The 19,810-nt window shown below is 37.9% G+C and overlaps 4 protein-coding genes across 4 annotated transcripts; all 4 read right to left on the bottom strand.

Annotated features, from left to right (window-relative positions):
* Positions 1-78: 78 nt before the first annotated feature.
* Positions 79-5,775, bottom strand: TM35_000321370 (uncharacterized protein; the record flags this gene model as incomplete). The annotated part of the gene is made up of 1 exon (XM_029028764.1): positions 79-5,775. One exon carries the CDS (start codon positions 5,773-5,775, stop codon positions 79-81), a length of 5,697 nt encoding a protein of 1,898 aa, XP_028879888.1.
* Positions 5,776-6,377: 602 nt separating this feature from the next.
* Positions 6,378-9,902, bottom strand: TM35_000321360 (uncharacterized protein; the record flags this gene model as incomplete). Its single annotated transcript, XM_029028763.1, has 1 exon — positions 6,378-9,902. The coding sequence occupies one exon, from the start codon at positions 9,900-9,902 to the stop codon at positions 6,378-6,380; it is 3,525 nt and encodes a 1,174-aa protein (XP_028879887.1).
* Positions 9,903-10,391: 489 nt separating this feature from the next.
* On the bottom strand, positions 10,392-11,999 carry TM35_000321350 (uncharacterized protein; the record flags this gene model as incomplete). The annotated part of the gene is made up of 1 exon (XM_029028762.1): positions 10,392-11,999. The coding sequence occupies one exon, from the start codon at positions 11,997-11,999 to the stop codon at positions 10,392-10,394; it is 1,608 nt and encodes a 535-aa protein (XP_028879886.1).
* A 397-nt stretch (positions 12,000-12,396) lies between these two features.
* On the bottom strand, positions 12,397-19,410 carry TM35_000321340 (uncharacterized protein; the record flags this gene model as incomplete). Its single annotated transcript, XM_029028761.1, has 1 exon — positions 12,397-19,410. One exon carries the CDS (start codon positions 19,408-19,410, stop codon positions 12,397-12,399), a length of 7,014 nt encoding a protein of 2,337 aa, XP_028879885.1.
* Positions 19,411-19,810: the final 400 nt, after the last annotated feature.

Below are 19,810 nucleotides of genomic sequence, written 5' to 3'. Positions count from 1 at the left end.
AAAAAAAAAAAAAAAATCTCCTATATATATATATATATATCCTTTTCACTAAAAGAAAGGCATTGAATTTCTTTTTTGTTAGTTTGTCCAAATACCATATTGGTCTGCGAGAGCTGCCGTGGCTCGCAATGCTCCTAGAAATGCCAGTAACCCCACCAGAAGTGATAATACTTCTAACATTATACTTAATGCTGACTGTAGGAATATTTTACATTTCCAACATATCATAGCTAAACTGGTCTTTTTACTTCTTCCACTTTCCCATTGTTCACGTTTAAGAAGATAATAATACTGTGAAGGTGCGAGTGAGGCATTATAGGTAGGATAACGATGTCTTCCCATCTTCTCTGCAATGGAGCTTCTCTCTGCTGCTGCTGCGTCTCCCTTCATTCTATATCGTATTTTTCTCTCCATTACACTCACCGCCCCTTCACTCTGCTGCATCGATACAAAGAAACGGACGCCCATCAAACCACCCTGCAGGGCATCTTGTGATAATCCCAAAGCCGGTGGTCTCTCATTTAATAGAGGAATATGTACACTTGTACTACTACCTTCTTCTTCTTCTTCTTCTTTTCCTCTATTTCTTTGTTTACTTCTCATCGTAATAGTAGAATTAGTATTAGTATTAGTATTAGTAGTAGTATTAGTGCTAATGGATTGTGAAGATGAAGACGGGGGTATTGTGTGTTCTAACAAACGCACAGACATATTCGCCATCGCATCATCTCCACTTTGTTCCTGCGGTATTACTGTGATATTATTTATTTCTTCACAGCAGGATTCCTTACATACTATACGGGCTACAGATGTATTTAATCGTAAACACCGCCGTCGTTCCCACCAAGATCGTAATAATAATAACACCGGTAATGAAAACACTAATGGCGCTAGAAAGAATCCACCACTTAAAGCCGCAAAAAGAACAATTCGTCCATACAATTGATCACTAATAATAACAGAAACAAATTTACTACAATGAGGAGATTTACTATTACCACCTCCATTGTCTAATACACTCCAGGGAAGTTGTTGGGATAATTCCACGGGTTCTGTTTCCCAAAATGCCCAGAATCCATAACAACGGGCACTTCCTCCAGCCACAAGTAATGAAGTTACCATGATAACAAGAAATAAAAAAGGAACTCGTAGAAGTAATACTTCCATAATATGATAACGAAGCCAATTTCCTTCTAATGTCATTCGACGAAGATGTTTAAATAATTCTAATACTCGAATACCATCACCTGCGCGGGTTGTGGCATAATATTGCTCTGGATGAGTTATGAAAGGACTTGAGAGATCAAAGACTACACTACCAAGTTTAACAAACTTTTTCTCTACCTTTTTTGTTTTAGAATTATTATTATTATTATTATTATTATTATTATTATTATTATTATTCATTGTATAACTATTCTCCGATTCACGTACAGAGATTTCGTTATTTCTATTAGAACGGGATATACAATTACGAAACCAGCATGATAGTGAAAACCACCGTGAAAATAATTTCCTTTCCGTTCTATTATTGTTATTATTATCATCCATAACCATAATATCACCAGAACTACAATCCACAGAGGTAGAAGTAGTATCTCTTGCCATATGTGAGGAACTATCTTCATTACTACTAACTCCATGAGGTTGTTCGGCCGCTTGTTTAGATCGCAGAAAGGCAGAAACCGCAAAGGCTTGACGTTCCTCTAATTGTGCTCCTGGACGAAGATTAGCCAACATACTACTAACATGCACAATAAAATACGGTACCCATGCAAAGAAGACAAATCCTGTGAGGAAACTCAATACAGCTGCAAACCGTAAGGACCCTACATGTAAACCTTCCATAATACCAAGGGAACATACCACCATCTCTTCTTGACTATCACTATTACTATAAGCCATTGAATACGTAATATTATTACTACTATTACTATTACTATTACTATCACTACTACTATTAGCATTACGTGGTACGGCGGTCCAAAGCAATCGTAGTGACAATGGGGCTGCAAGCGACGGCATATACATAGTTGTTCCCACAAAAGCCGTAAAGGTAAATACTAATGTGATACTTAGAAATAGTATAAATGCCCAACGGAATGTTGTACCAAATCCACTTTCTGTAAAAACTCCACTATGAAAAGAACCAGAAGAAAACCAATAATGATCCTCTTTCTCTCTTCGTAAATATACACCTGGTGATTTACGTTTCCACAGCAATGGAAGAAGATAAAGATGATATGTTCCCGCTCTTACAAAACTCACCCCACATGCAAAAAGCCAAGCAAGTAAGGCTAAACTTAATGAGAGTCGTAATAAGATATATGCTAATCCCTTCCAGTCCATCCAGTAATCTACATAAGAAAGTGTATCCTGCATCCAAGCCATACTCGGCACATTACGATCCCATGTGTGTTCAACAAAAAAACGAAGGGGAATATCAAACCAACTGGGGGATCGCTGCAGTGTCCATCGCACCTGCAAAGCCACAGTTGTGAGAAAATATAAACCAAACACCGCAAATGAGAGGAGACGAAATATTCCAGTTTCCCACCACCAACAGAATCGATTACGGCCTTTAGCGGGACCCGCAATACAAACAACTACCAATAAAAAAGGGAATAAGGCTACAAAGCGAATATGTGCTCCAAGAACACAACCTCTTGGAGAGTTTAGAATACTCACAATATCAAAGGTGGAATGATCCCATAAGGTATTAATAGATGCCACTGCACCACCTGTTAAAGTAAAACCAAATGAGAGAAATAAAATGGCAGCGGAAAGAAGTGTACCCATATAAAGTACAGCAGTCGTAAAATATAAATACCTACCACCAATACGTTGAGTGAGTTCAAGTAAACTCGGTGAAAGTAATAACCAACTACCATTACAAGATCCATCATTACTATTACCAATAGTATCACCATGGATGTTACTTTGACGGCGCTCCGAGGAAGAAGCGGAAGGCCATAAATTAACAGAAAAGCAGAGAGAATAGAGTTCAACCACATGTCGATAGACCAATACACTAAGGATTAGTGCAACCATGAAAATGAAAAGTCCAGAGATGGCAACAGCAGATGTAAACATAGAAAGTCCAACAAAGAGTGATAATGGCATAAAAGTAGCCAAGAGAACAAGATACTGCTTAAGGGCCCGAATACAACTATCTCGTTTACTCTTGCTTCTGTTATTATTATTATTATTATTATCATCATCACCATCGTCATCATTTTCATTTTTATGGATATTGTGATTATGCTTGTTTTCATTCCCAGTACTACCACTACTACTACTACTACTACTACTACTACTAATGCTCTCATTATAATTATAATTATTATTATTATTATTTTCATCACCTATAGGATGGTTTTCATCCATTTCCTTTTCACTACCTAACTTTCTCTGCAGAATATATGTGGATGTTGCAAGTGATTTCTCAACATCCCTCATTTCTCCCTGTTTCTCCTTCTGCTTCTGTTGTTGTCTGGCATTTTTCACTCCTCCTGCCTTTAAACTTGCAGAGGATACCTTTATTTCTTGAAAAACACAACCACAAGAGCCATTCCCATTATCCACAGCAGTTGAACCCATATGACTACTATTACTTCTACTATGGATTTTACTACTATTCGCACTATTATTATCACTACCACTATGATTACTGTTTAGAGTAGTACCTGTACGTCGACGTGATTTGGGAGAAACGAGAGAATGCATTTCCATTGCATACGCCTGCATAGATGGTGTGCCCCAATGACAAATATGCGATTCCCCACTTACTCTACCATCTCCATCCATATTCATATTTGCAATCTCAAGAAATGTGGGAACTACACTTGTGGATGTTAAGTTTCTCTCTGGCGTTTGCAACGACGATACAGCAAACGCGGTGTGCGTTGTCGTTTCTGATCTTACTGGTAAATATTCCTCCTTTGTAATCATTTCAGCCATACTTGATTCCCTATTCTCAATCTGATCTAAAGACTCTTCTTTTTCCTTTTCTTCTTCTTCTTCCTCTTCTTCTTCTTGTTCTTGTTCTTCTTGAGAGTCATTATCTTCCATTTCTGCCCAGAGAGCACCGTGTCGTCGAAGTCGATTCACACTGCGAATCCAACGACGTACACCACGTTCCTCCGCATCAATAGACTCCGGCACAAACAACAGTTGAATAATATCACTGAGATACTGTCGTTTTTCTTCTTCTTGCTGCTGCTGTTGTTGTTTGTTTGTACATAATGATGATGAGGATGGTGGTGATGTGGATATCGTGTTGTGAAGATGAACATCTTCTACATTTTCTGCTATAGGTATGGAGAAGGTCATCTCTTGTTTGGATTTCTCTGCAAATGGAGCTCCAACAAAACAACAACGTATTTCACTGGAACTATCTCTTCTTCTTTTTCCTGTTGTTGTTGTTGTTGTTGTTGTTGGTAGATCATATATGGAAACGGATGGTAAAATAGATTCTTGGACTTCACGAGATCCCGCTTTATAACTACCACCAAAACTCAAAACTGTATCATGTCCTTTAAGATGATAATACGCTTCTTCTTCTTCTTTTTCTTCTTGTGGAGTGATTGTTTTTTTTTTCTCAGGAGTATTCGGGTCACGATATTTATTCCCCGTAAACTTCGGTGATGAGCCCATATTATTATTATTATTATTATTATTATTATTATTATTATTATTATGACCATCGTTGTTAATATCACTCTTCTTCACAGCATGGGGACTACTATTTATATTTAACTTTCTATTCACTTCCACTTCCTGCTCAAGAGGAAAACTTTTATTCCCCGTATTTCTGCAAACGGAGCTCAACTGCACATCGTCAGTTGATTCAACAATCACCATGGATCCACTTTTCTTATCAATCTTATCAGCAAATAAACAAACCACCGCACGATGTAAAGGTTTACTACGGTCATTATCAGAAGAAGAGGATACCCATTGGATTCCTTCCCGATAATGATAATGATGATGTTCTTTTTCTTTTTGTTTTTCTCGAGCTGCTGAAGAAGGAGAAGCTGTGTTTGAGATTCTTTGATCTTTTTTAGTAGGAGTAACGGCTGTTTGTTTACGTTGTTTACTCCGTGATCTCAAAGCTTCATTACGCAAAGATAACATTCGTGTACTTTCTATACTACTCCATAGACTATAATAGGAGTCATTATGTGGTAGTTCCCGCTTCTCATTTACACAAGAATGATGAGAATGATGATGATGATTATTATTATAATTATGATTATTATAATCATCATCATCGCCTTCCTCATCTTCATAGGCATCAAAGGATTGTGAATGATGTACTGTTTTTCCACTCCTTTGATTTTGATTCTCCGACTGCTTTTGATTTTCCTTACAACTATCATTTTTACCACTATTATTATTATTATTATTATTATTATTATTATTATTATTATTATACAAACCACTATTCGTATGATGATGACTTTTTCCTTTTCCACCAGTATCGCTATCACTATCACTATTACTTTGATCACCCTGAGGTATATATCTTATTCCAAGAAGTGGCTCATCAGGGACACTATTATAAGATGAGTCTGATGTAGTGTAACTATCGGAATGTGAGGATACGGTACCCGCACTAGCACTATTAATAGGAGAGATAAGAGCAGGAATTCCAGAACCAGCCATAAGAGGAGCATCATGACTAGAAGAACTAAGAACAAAATGATGATCTGATCCTTGACTTACCCCTACTATTTTCATTGGGGATTGTTCTCCATAACGACTATTGGACATGTTTATTTCTTTCTCTGTTTGACTGTATATATGTATATATATGTATATATGTAATGTTTTTTTTTTGTGTATATATGTGCAACGATGAACTATTATCTACAGGGAATAGAAGGGATGTGAATACAGATAGTAGAGAATCTTCTTACGGCTTTGATAACGCTTTTTTTTCTTCTTTACTCTTTTTTCTTTTCTTTTCTTTTTTTTTTTTTGCTTTGTTTTGTTTTCTTGTTTAGATCCACGTTCTACTTCGGTGGTGGAGATGAAATTGCGCACAGAAGCGCACACGGGTACGAGTACTCACCCCCTTTTTTTTGCTCATATAAAAAAATATGTATATACACACACAGAGAGAGAGAAAGAAAAGAAGAAATGATGGTGACAAGAGTTAACAGTCAAGATATCTGACTCTCTTAAGAGAAGCATAACACAATAAGCAACAACAACAAGAAAATAAAGGAAAAAAAAAAAAAAACAGAGTTCCGAATGTATTTCCTCATCCAAATAGAGGGATATATGCGTATATATGTACAATCATACAAAGTAAAGCACTGAGAGAGAGAAAGAAATAATATATATATATATATATATATATATAAAAGTATTTATCTCTGCAATTTACACCGATATGTGCTATCATCAAATACAGAGCGAACACACTCCATTAACAAATCTACAAGTGGCTGCTCACTGCAGTTGCCGTCATTATCAACTTTATTATTATTATTATTATTATTATTATTATTATTATTATTATTATTATTTTCCCCTTCACTTGATACTGCGAAGCTAACACTCAATGGCTTTCGATTGCTTTTATTACTAGTGATGCTACTGTTAATATCGCACCGATAGACTGAAGAGACTACTGGTGCTGCTGTTGGCATAGAACGACGTAGAGAAGCCTGCCAGTTGAAGGGTTTCCCAGAAGAAGGAATAAAACAACATTTATTATTATTATTATTATTATTATTATTATTATTATTATTATTATTATTATTACTTGAGTTTATCAATCCCATCCCTTCTCTCTCTTTTGTTGTTGTTGTTGTTGTTGATGATGTGATGGGTAGAAGAATACGTGTTTGAAGATATTCCAAAAGAAGACTCCGCATACGCCTTCGCATTGCTGCTGTGAAGAGACTTGTACTTTTTCCATTTCTCTTCTCTCTCATTCCACTCTTGTGTGGAGAGTCTTGAAAGGATTGTTGTAATAATGCATTCCAACCTCCTTCAACCCCAAGAAAATTACGTGTAATTTCATCACAGGCCGCCCAGACGATATTTTCCTTTTCATCCTCCACAAGAGATGTCATCTCTATTCCATTTTCTTCTTTTTCCTTTTCTTCTTCTTCCTCTTCTTCTTCTTCTATTTTTCTTTCTGATAATGATAATGATAATAATAAGGCTTCCATCGTATCCCTCACATATTCCTCTAGATTCTGCATAAACATCATCATCTCCTCTACAATGCGTGTTATTCCCCGTTGGGAGTATAAAAGACGCCGTTCTTCTTCTTCTCTGCTCTCATGATAAACGGCGGTGATCCGACGACGATGAGTCTCTTCCAATTGCCGCATCTCCTCACGGTGTTTACGATCCAATTGGGTGAATTGTTCTTTCAATATCATCTCTTGTGTTAACAACTGCTGTTGAAGGGCTTTACGTTCTTCCAATAAGGCACGTTGACTGTTGGATTTCACACTTAATTGTTGTTCAAGCGTGATGATACGCGACTCCGCCTCTTGCAATTTTGACCGACACAAATCCACCAACGCCTTATAGGATGATTCTCCCATTGCCGATAAACCAGATGCCGTTGTATTATTATTATTATTATTATTATTAGGATTATGAGTATGAATAACTGTAGGGGGTTTGGTAGTTTCCATTGGTATTCCATTCTTTTCTAATACATGAGAGGAGTTGATGGATTGTTTAGATGGTCGACTGGTGTGAAGAAGGGCGGCGGTATTTTCAACCACTTGTCGTTTTGCCTCTTTTTCTTCTAATCTCTGCACTTTACGTTTTAGCAACCGTCGTGCCTCTTCTCTTTGTCGTAGTCGATTTCGTAGTTTCTCCACTGTTGCCATCATTTCCTGTTCCTGCAGTGTAGAGATACGATAGGCTTCCTCTACTTGTGAGAGAGTTTGCTCCAGTCGAGTGATATCTTCACATCGTTGTTGTAATTCCACTATAGTCTCATCATATTGTTGTTGTGTGTGTAGGAGTGTGGTCTGCAGTGTGGCTTGTTTCTCTCTTGCGAGTGTACACTCCTGTGAAAGTGCATCCACCCGTTGTCTAGTCTCTCTTAATGCCTCTTGTTGTTGTTGTAACTTGGCACGATGGAAGTTTGCCATTTCCTCTGCGAGTTGTTGTTGTTCTAACAATTCCCGTCGAGTGGCGGTATTTTGTTGTTGAAGTTGTGTACGCAAAGCATCACGTTCGGCTGTTATTTGTGTTTCTCGTGCTGTAGCTGCCCGACATCTTTTCTCCATCTGCACAAGTGCCGTCTCTAATTGTTCGGTACTCTGCACACAGTGGGCCACTTCTGCAGAGAGTTGCATACATCGCTGATGTTTGGCCTTTTCTTCTTCCTCCTGTTGAGTTGTACACATTAATCGTAATTGTTCTAATTCCCGCATGGCGGTATCTAATGCGGTTTGTAATTTTTGCTGTTCCACACGTTCTGCATGGCGTTGTTGTTGTTGTTGTTCTTGTTGTCGTTGTAATAAAGATTCCCCGGCTTCTACTTGTTTTAACAACACCTCACGTTCAGATCGTAATTGTTGAATTTCCACTCGAAGTGTATGAAGTTCTGTCTGTGTGTTAACATGCTGGTTATCTACATGATGATATCGTTCTTCCATTGTGTTTACACTTTGTCGTAATGTTTGAGTCTCCGCCTGCAGTTGTTGGACAATTCGTTGATGTTCATCCCGTTCGCGGTGCATTGCCTCCTGCAGCGTTCGTACAAATCGATCTCGTTCTAATTGCGATCGCACCTTCGCCTCAGCGGCTTCTTCTAATTGTTTCTGTGTACGTTGGAGTGTAGACTTGGTGGAATTTAAGTCATCCACAAGTGTGGAGAACTCCCGCATTTCACGTTGAATGATGTTTAGATCATGTGCGTGTTTCTTTTCCTGTTGTTTTGCCTCTCGCTTTGTTTGTGTTAACTCCGCAGTGAGTTGGAGAATACGTGCCTTGAGATGAACCGTATCTTCTTCTTCTCCTTCTTCTTGTTGTTGTGATGGATCTAGATCTATTTTATTATTATTATTATTATTATTATTATTATTATTATTATTATTATTATTATTATTGGAATGTATATTAGATGATGATGATACTGATGATGATGATGTTACTATGGCCGTATTAAGAAATCCCCGCAGTTGTTGCATGAGAAGTTCCTTTTCTTCCTGCAATTCCTCTAATTCCCGCTTTAACTGAATTGTTTCCAACTCTCGTCGCTCTAAACAACGGGCCTGTTCTTCTAACAGTTCATCCTTTCGCTGCAGAGTTAGAAGGACTCGCTCAGCCATATCATCATCATCATCATCGTTATCATTATCGTTATTTTCTTCATCTTCTTCATTTTCATTTTCACTGGAGTTTGTATATTCTTCGTACGGTTCAGTTTCATACCCTTCTTCTCTTACATCCATAGGGTTATTATTATTATTATTATTATTATTATTATTATTATTATTATTATTATTATTATTATGTTCCTCCTCCTCCTCTTCTTCTTCTTCTTCTTCCTCTCTTCTTACTTCGGATATGGAATCATTTCCAGTATTATTACTATTATGGCCACTATTGTTAGGACTTGAGGTGTCAGAACTCTTACGATCACCACCCATCCAATTTCTCTGTAAAGATGCGGTGCGATTATTACTATTACTACCACTACTACCACTTTCAGGCCGAGGAGGAAGTGAAGAGGGATATCTATACATTTCTTTTTCTTCTTGTTGATATACATAGTGTGGGTCGTAGGGTTTATTAGCGCCATGACTACTACTATTACTATTACCACCACCACTTCTGTTCCAAATAGAATCATTGGATTTCGTCTCTACTACTAGAATAGAGGGTTCTGCAGAGGAACCATCACCACCACTCATCACAGAGTTTTTTTATTCCTTTCTTTCTTTGTTTCAATCAATCAATCAATTAATTAATCTATCTATCTATATCTAGAAAAACATAAATATATATATATATATGTATGTATAATGGTGACAGTCTCTGTTTGACGGACACACACACACACTTAGAGAAAGAGAAAGGGAGAGTAGATGAGAGAGTTAGTATACGAATAAGGGGAAAATAAAATAAAAATGTATACATATATATAGAGAGAGGAATAACACTATGAGATACTTTTGTAGAAGACCATATGGGAACTGGAGAAAGAACCCAAGCATATAGACACAATACACACAAAGAGGAACCTAAAAAAAAAAAATAAAGAATAACAACTAAAGAAATAAATCAAAAAAATTACAAAATAAAAAAAAACCCAGAGATTTGTATGGTCTTTTTTTTTTTCTTCTTTCCCTTCCCACCCACCACAACTATATATATATATATAGGGGATAAGGTCGGATTAATCATTCCATCGGTGCTGCCTCATTCAATAACTTAAACACATGTCGATAACACATCAACAAGTCTCGCTTTGTGGCTGTACGTCTAAAGGGCGAAAGATGTTTTCGCATATATGCCAACAACGGTGCCCGTGAAGGAAGTAGTGAGAGTATCACCGTCTCATCATCAAATCCCATTTCTAATAACTCTTGTATAGTATGATCGGTATTTTCTTTATTCCCATTCTCTTTGTTGAGATCCCCAGAGCGATGTGGGAATCGCCATGATGGTTTTCTACCCATCATCACCGCATCGGGTGGGCGATAAATAAAATGTCGACAATTAGATGCACCGCAGCGGCATATAGTTTGTAGAGATCGCAGGGGAACTTCACCAGAAAAGATGGGGGCCACACGATGTGTGTAACTTAACGTTAATTCCTCACCCGCCTGCACATCGCGAGTTGTAAAGAAACTATTCGCATCATCAAAGTGTGGGAAGTACCGTATACGCTCTAACAACTCATCCTTTTTATTACTACTATCACTATTACTATTAATATTAGTAATATTAGTATTATCTCTATGAGAATCTGCAGTATTCATCATGACAAGAGGCCAAAACTCCCGTGAGAGTCCACAGCAAACATTTGGATCACAACTATGATTCATCAAATGATGTGAAAGTGGTTGAGTGACGAGTTCCAACAACACACCGGTGGGATGTGTATAGTGCCACGTATCCGGCAGCCGCGTGTGTGTATCGGCGAGTAAAGGTACAAAACTGGCAGCATCCATAAATGTACGCTGTGGAGTTGTAATGATGCGGGTTCCACGCGGTATGTGTTGAGTAGTAAAGATACCACGGCCGTGAATAGAACTGCGGCCTACGCGGAGGGCATTTATTGCCGTTCCGTGCAGTATACCACGGAAGAACGGCATCTCCACACTATCCTTGTTAAGATCGATAGGATTACTATTATTATTATTATTATTATTATTATTATTATTATTATTATTATTATGGCTTCTTGTAGCCACTGCAGCTGCCTGTTCATAGGCGGCGACGTTAATGAGATGCTGCAGGAATCCAGATGATGATGATGATGATGATGATGATGAGGTACCGCTATTATTATTATTATTATTATTATTTAGAGATGTGTGAAGAAGAGGCGGGGCCACACTATACCGTGTATACAGTGAAACCCGCCCAACACCATAGCGAAGATACGCCGTCGCTGTAAGTATATAATATGTGAGTGGCCCAATAAGAGGAGTGGCGAGTGCATTTAGAATTACACTCGAGCGTCGCAGGGCCGCCTCATCACGATGAGAAAGTAATGCCCAATCTACACTAGAACTACTCTCTACTCCCCTTGTTGTTGTTGATGATGATGATGATGATATGATGATGGGTTCTGTTGTAATATCTCCAGTGGAATCTGAGAGATTTTCGAATAATACATGTTCTCTATCCGCGTAATTTGTACGTTTTGTGCGACGATACGGACGTTGTTGTTGTTGTTGTTGTTGAGATTGGATTGGCGATTGGTAAATCCCACGATATTGCCAATAATGTAAAATAGCAACAAGAGATGTCTTTCTATGGACCCGCACTATCGATGACATTATATGAATGAGTTTTCTATTTCTCTACTATTTTTTTTTCTTCTTTTCTTTTGTAGTGAAAGAAGAGAATGGAATAAATAATAATAATAATAATAATAATAATAATAATAATAATAATAATAAAAGAAAACCATCATCAATATATAAAGAGTCCATTAAATGAAGGATGATGTAATGATAGCTATTTTGAAGTTTTTTTTTTTCTCTTTTCATTATTCCAGAAATAATACAGCAAACTCATATGTGAATTACAGAAATAAATAGATAAATTGGATAGAAGAAGAAAGAAATAAAAGAAACAAAGAAAGAGAAAGGAATCCACCCTCCCCTCATATAGATATATATATATATATATATATATATATATATGAATAACTTCCACAAGCTGAAAATAAATTTAGAATGACGGCTGCTGTACTGTTTTTGACTTTTCACTACTTCCCAACGGTACCTTCTTTTGATTATTATGATGATGATCATCCGTTGAATGATTCCGCATACTTTCTCTATGCTGTTGGAGTATCACCGCAAAGTCTGGAGATGGAAGATAACTCGGCAGTACTGTTGGGAGAAGAAATAATTTCTCATTTGTGGCCCCTTCCGCTGCTAATGCCCGGTTGCCGAATAACACCGCAGGTGGTGTACATGGAGAAGAAGAAGAAGAGATATGTGTATTATTATCATTATCTTTCTTATCCATATTACCAACAGCACTATTATTATTATTATTATTATTATTCGTATGGTTTAGGAGTCCTGTAGGTGGGGTAAGAAACTGACATCCAATACTACGCAGTAGAGACTCCAGTGGTTGATTCTGTCGTCTAGCGACAAATTGCGCTAATAGTTCCGCACCACTACGAGATTCTGTTAATCCTATTGTTGTTGTTATTCGTTTTCCTGTTGTTGAGATTGTTTTTCCTCTTGTTGAGATTGGTCGTTTAGGTGTGGTGGACCAGGTTGTTAACTTGGCCACCACCCGCTGTATATAATCTGCAAAGCTTATCACATTTCGTCTAGAGTTTCTGTATTCATGCAAAACCAACAAGAGTGTACTTGCGACCACTTCCTCCACAGATAATGTTGATGATAATGATAGTGAAGATGATGATGATAACGATAATAATGAAGATTCTTGTTTTTCTTTTTCCGCATTTCCACTACTTCCACAGTATGTACATTGTGGACAAACATCTGTAGCTGTACACCAATGCAATCCACCATTATCTACTGTATTATCTTTATCTATATTACTTGTATAGATAGAAGAATCTTGTGTAGATGTAAGGGAAACAACCCCACGCCATGGTTTTCCCGCAAATACACGGAGAACACTATGAAGTTGACTGCGGTGTAATGGTGATGGAAAACGCCAAACACCCCAATCATACAACATCACAGCAAATACACGGGAATGATCTTCATTCATTAATAACGCCGCATCAAAAAAAGATGCGGAAGCCGCAAGATAACCCGCCAACACAAATAAGGCCAGTGGTGGTTCTACTAAAGATGTAGTGGAGACTCTCTCTGTATCCATCACCCAAACATGTAATGCTTGTAAAGGTAAACTATGATCAGAAGATATAAGAGTTGATGATGATGATATTGTTTGTGTTGTTGTTGGGGTTAAATAGGCAATAAGTGAACCTGCAATGGCAATAGGCATAACACTAGAAGCCGTATCACCACGTGGACACCACTGCAAGGCATTTAAATAAGATAAGGGAGATATCATGCAATGACGTAGTTCCACCTCCATCCCACTATCAATATCACTATCAATATGATTAAGATGAGAATGAGAATTAATCATACTATTATCCTTCTTATCACCTTTCATTATCATCATTAGATTATTCTTATTATCCTTATGATGATGATGGCTGTGTCTACGCAGGAGATCGGAAAGTGAGCCTCTACTAAACGTCTCCATCCATTCACGACGAATGCGGAATTGCACGGCAACTGCGAGTCGAGAAAGATGTGCGGCCGTTCGACAGTGTGAGTGAAAGGCAGTGGTGTGGGCCCACGTACTGTGACAAACCAAACAATAGAAATTATCCACCGCATCTCCTCTTGAAGTTAACGTCTCTTTTTCTTCTTTTTCTGAAGAATAAGATGATGATGAAGATAAATAAGGATTCACAGAAGGATGTTGCCGTAATGTGGGAAGTGTTACTTTCCAATAGACAGCACGAGTGAAAGTAACACGCTGTACACTCAACAGTGCGTGTTCCTCCTCCTTTTCTTCTTCTTCACTATTATTATTATTATTATTATTATTGGGAGAACTCCCCGTTGTCATCATAGTAGTTTCATCTTTCTTTATATCTCCCAGTTGTTGTTGTTGTGATGATACTGATAATAAAGATGATGATGATAATAATGATGATGGGTTTTCATCAGAAGAAGAGAATGGTGTTGGGAAGAATTCATCATATCCCGCACGCCTCACATCACTGCGGAGCAACACACACGCACGGCCGTAACTATCATTCCACATCACCCGCACATCCTCCTCGCCACCATCACTCTCAGACCGCAGAGTAGAGAAACGAATACGATGTCTATTATTATTATTATTATTATTATTATTATTATTATTATTATTATTTCTACTACTATTAGGATCTCTGAGATGAATACCCCTTAACTCGCCTTGTGTGGTAGGAACAGTTTCCACATTACCAACGTTAGAATTCCTCTTCTCAGCGTTTATCCCCACAGCAGCAGCAGCAGCACCCAAACAATTTATATCCATCTTGCTATTGTTTACAGGAGTTGTGGATGGGGGTAATAACAGGGCTAGACGTGTTAATGCTCCTTGTATAGAAACAAGTAAACTAATACCAATATGAGCCAAAACAACACCAGCGTTTGTTGGAGCTACAATGCCTTGTTCAAACGGTAATACATGAGGTTTCATTAATTCTTCTTCTTTGCATTTCTTCAGATCTTCTGAAACGTTTTCATTCTTCTCATTATTATTATTATTATTATTATTATTATTATTATCCTTCTTTTCATGACTAAACTGTGCAATGGCGGATCGTCCGCTTGAGAAGAGATCCATTTGAGAAAGATTCGTTCCGAGAAGATACGGTTCCAACACATTTCGTAAAGCCTCTGGTGTTAAACGATCATACAATATCGCTCGACGCCCATTCTGTTGGGATGATTGGTTTGTATGAAGATCTACAGTAAAAGAACAGGTATGCTGTGTATTCTCCTCCTGCAATCCACCTAAATTCCGCAGAAGCCGCCGGTGATGTAAACGATGAGATCCATCTTCACCCCGCATGGTATTTCTCGCAAAGGCAGCGACAAAGGCTGCTGCTAAACGATGTTGGACGGTTCCAAACATAATATGCGATCCACTTTCAATATCTCGTATCTTATTTAGATTCTTATTACTATTAAGATGATGTGAATAAAGAGAATCTTTTTTTGCATTTCCACTACTACTACTAGTAGTAGTAGTAGTAGTAGTAGTAGTAGTAGTAGAGAGAGTTTGTTGTAATTGTCGAATAAGTTGTTCATCATATGGATACCAGTGAGTCATGGTACCAGACTTCTGTGATAATCGATGACGGGCATGTTCATAGGCACAACGGTGTAATCGAAATAGTGAGTTTGCTAATAATGTACGGTATGTTTGTGGAAATGCCGTACCAATAAGTTCTTCCAATGCCTCTGTGCTGGGCTTACGTACAGCGATATCATGTTCTCCATACAATTCCTCTTCCTCTTCTTTTGTATAATTCGTATTATTATCACTACTATTAATATTACCATCCGTACCTTGACTGTGAGTAGACTTGATGCTATTCTTTGAATTATTATTATTAATATTATTGTTATTATTATTATTATTATCAAGTCGAATAAGACGATATAAACGTGAGGCACAGAGAGCGACGGTATTATCCACAAGACGGAGAGAACTTCGATTGACGCGGTATTTACGTTGAAACTCCACAACATCTGGTGTGTTTGTACACGCATACCACTCACGTAATAAGGATAAAAGCATAAGTGGTTCACTTAGATGATACTCATTACCATTTCCATTCACATCATCACTATTATCATCACCATCTTCATTTTTTTCTTTTTCTTTTTTTTCGTCTTTTCCTCCTACTCTTGCCAGTTCACGTTGTGATTGTAGAGACTGAAGATAATGAATAGCTGGTGTTTGTGTTTGAGTTCCACTTTCACCTTGAGCTGTCATGCGTGGAGATGTGAGGAGTGTTGGTACAGTCATTGCACAGGCAATCAATACAGCATCTTCTAAACATGCAAACTGTAAAGCAAAATAAAGTAATAACGCCTGATTGTATGGGATGGGAAGATACGCCACAAATTCTCCTTTAGCGGTTAAACTCGCCTTATCGTAATAATGAAAGATTTCGTATAAATCTTTATTATTATTATTATTATTATTATTATTATTATTATTTCCTGATATCCGCAGAAGACCCAATTCCTCTAGTTGTTGTAGTCCACACCTCATCGCAGCGGCAGTGGGTGGATACGGTAAATAACGCACCAACGCACTCGGCCGTGTTGGAAATAAATGTTTCACCCGCAACAACACCGCCGGTGTATTCACTGCCCCACTATCACCATCCAAAGAGAATGCATTATTATTATTATTATTATTATTATTATTATTATTATTATTATTATTATTATTATTATTCTTTATTCGTGCGGAATAAAAGAAACGACGAGGGGCGAGTCGCACAACGAGTCCATCACATGTACGCCCCGTACGGCCCCCACGTTGGAGTCCACTGCCGTTCTTCACAAGAGTTGTGCGCCGCAGCACCACACCAGTGAGTGGATCGGAAATAAAAGAACGCTCCAGACAAGAATCCACAACACAGCGAACATTTGGAATCGTCACGGAACTCTCCGCAACGGTGGTGGAGAGAATAATACGATGGGAAAGATTAACAGCCGCCGTATCGTGTAATTGCTGCTGTGGACTGCCAATAGCAGTGGAGTGAAGAAGGGCAACGGAGAAACACCAATGTTCATACTGAAGAAGAATTACATTACCATTTCCTCCCGTACTACTAGAAATATTGGCACTATTATTATTATTATTATTATTATTATTATTATTATTATTATCATTATTACTGTTGTTGTTGTTAGGGGTGACTTGTCGATGAGATCCTCCAACGGCCCCTACATCTACGGTTTGACACAACAACTCCAGTGACTGCAGTACTAGTGAAATCTCTGCAAAACCTGGTAAAAACACCAGAATACTCTCCGGATGATGTTCTTCTTTTCCTTTTTCTTTTTCTTCCTGCTTCTGCTTCTTACTAGTCGTTATCGATTTCCGTGAAGTTGACGCAAACGTTTGTAAAATAAAGAGAACAAACTGTGCTAATGTTCGTGCCTGTGGAGTATGGAATTCAGCTCCAAATCTCGTATATGAAAAGTAATGTCCAAGTGATGCCATCACCCGCCGTGCAGGAGCTGAGAATAGTGGAGATGATTCACTTGTGGAGAGTCCAGAGCTTTTCTGTGCAGTTGTGTTGTGTAAGACTTGCGATTTTCCAATCTCGTCAGGGAGATCATCGATAAAATATTCTTCAATGCGAAATGGATGAATGGCAATCGTATTTGAAGAGGCATCATTAGCATTCATATCTCTCTGTCGGTTAAAGACATTATCAATAAGAAGAATTTGTGGAGTTTTCTTTACTCCTGCTTTTCTTTTTCTTCTTCTTCTTCCTTCTCTTTCTTTTTCCTCTTCTCCTTCAACTACTTCTTCTTCTTTTCCATCTTTTTCATCTTTTTCTGCTTTTGTGATTATTCCTTTCCCTGTAGATTCTTCCATTCCATTACAATACTCTGAAGTGAGAAAAGCCACCATCTGTTCTACCGGTAATGTAGCGGACATCAACACTAATTGACGAAGTCCTACAGAAGTGCAGTGTGGCTTCTCAAATAACTGTTGTCTTGCCCATGCTAACAACATATCTGTTTCCATATCACGACAATGTACCTCATCAATCACAAGTGTTGTGGGTGAAAACATTTTATTTTGATGTTGAAGTGCATTTACGATAAAACCAGGAGTTGCAAAGATAATTTCCGTCGCCGCAGAGAAACAAACATCACCACCAACAGCATAACCCACACGACCTCCCACCTCTCCTATTCCAGAGATGGATTCTTCTCCTCCTTTTCTTCCTCCTCTTTCTTTTTCTTTTTCTTCTTCTTCTGATGATAATAATAATGACGATGATGATGAAGAAGAAGAGGCTATAAGAGATGCGGTGAATTCTGCCAGTTCCTTACAGGCTAGTCGTGTTGGCTGCGAGACAACAATACACACACGACTACTCGCAGCAAACTCCGTCACATACGCACGTACCCCACCACCACCACTACTGCTATTATTATTATTATTATTATTATTATTATTATTATTATTATTTTCTGTTGCAGATGCAAACGGTAACGGTGGTGTTAATCCATTTCCACGATTATTAATATTCATCGGGGCATCAATGCGCTGTAGCAGACGTTCCCAATGTGCGTCCAGCAGCATTAAAGGCACTAAACTACTCTTTCCACAACCAGTAGGTGCACTACAAACAAAAAGAGCAGGTCCATCTTGTTGTGGTATGGGAAGTGCAGAAGATGGAAGAAAATGTATTCCCCATGATGGGCGTTGTTGCCAAACGGGGAGTCTTTGTAGTGATGGATGTATACTTACCATTTTTCTCCAATTAAGTCGTTTATGAAGAACATTTCTTCGAAGCTTTTCTACAAGAGTTGCTGAGACGACCATAGGATTCTTTAATGATGATGATGATTGTAATTGGGGAGTTGTATTAACTTTCTTTTTATTATTTGTACGCTTTGCTGTAGTGGTGTGATGACGCAGTGAATTCGTGGTATGTACATTAGAAGCAGAAGTAAAGATTTGTGCCACATAAGTACATCCATCTGATGTGGATAACGATAATGATGATGATGATGATATTTTATTATTATTATTATTATTATTATTATTATTATTATTATTATTATCCCTTCTATCATTGTTGTTATTTTTCTTCTTTTTATTCACCACATCTTTACGCTGGGCGATCATCTGTAAAAGGTTACTCATACTACTGCGTGGAACCGTACGTGAAATATTTCTTGATGCTTCTTCTTTTTCTTCTTCATTTAGCTTCTTCACTGAAGAAAGATGAGGGAATTCTTTTACTTTCCCATCTTCCTCTTTTTCCTTTTCTTCTTCTGTTTGTTTATTACCATCATTGCCTTTATGGCTGATATCTTCTTCACTTCTGTGGGAAATGACTGGCCGTTGTGTGGATGGCCCAACAGTGTGTAGACTACGAAGTGTTAACAAACCACATGTACATCGCCGCATTTACCCGTTAATCCACAAAAGCCCAAATGTAAACAGAGTTAAGACCTCACTTTAATGCCTGTTCCTATTTCTATTTCTTTATCCCCCTTCAGAGAGAGAGAGAGAGAGATAAAGAAAGAAAGACAAAAAAAATCGATCCCACTTTTACTACCTCTCTCTGTATGTATGAATGAATGAGTGATGGTAACTTCCCCACCTCCTCTTCCCTAAGAACAGCCAAAAAAAAAAGTAAAAGAAAAAAAAAAAAACATATATATGGTTCACCAAAACAAGCACAGCAACCTGTTACGAAAAGGAAAATCGCAGCATATAATACGCACACTTCTGCAGCAGCGCTGTAAACTGTTTATTCCAGCAAAGGAAGCTTTTAAAAACAGTGAAGACATCCACAGAAAACAGA

This window comes from Trypanosoma theileri (genome assembly GCF_002087225.1).
Source record: "Trypanosoma theileri isolate Edinburgh chromosome Unknown TM35_Tth_32_V1, whole genome shotgun sequence".
Taxonomy (NCBI): domain Eukaryota; phylum Euglenozoa; class Kinetoplastea; order Trypanosomatida; family Trypanosomatidae; genus Trypanosoma; species Trypanosoma theileri.
Note: the sequence above shows the minus strand (reverse complement) of the source record. Positions and strands in the feature narration are given on the sequence as shown.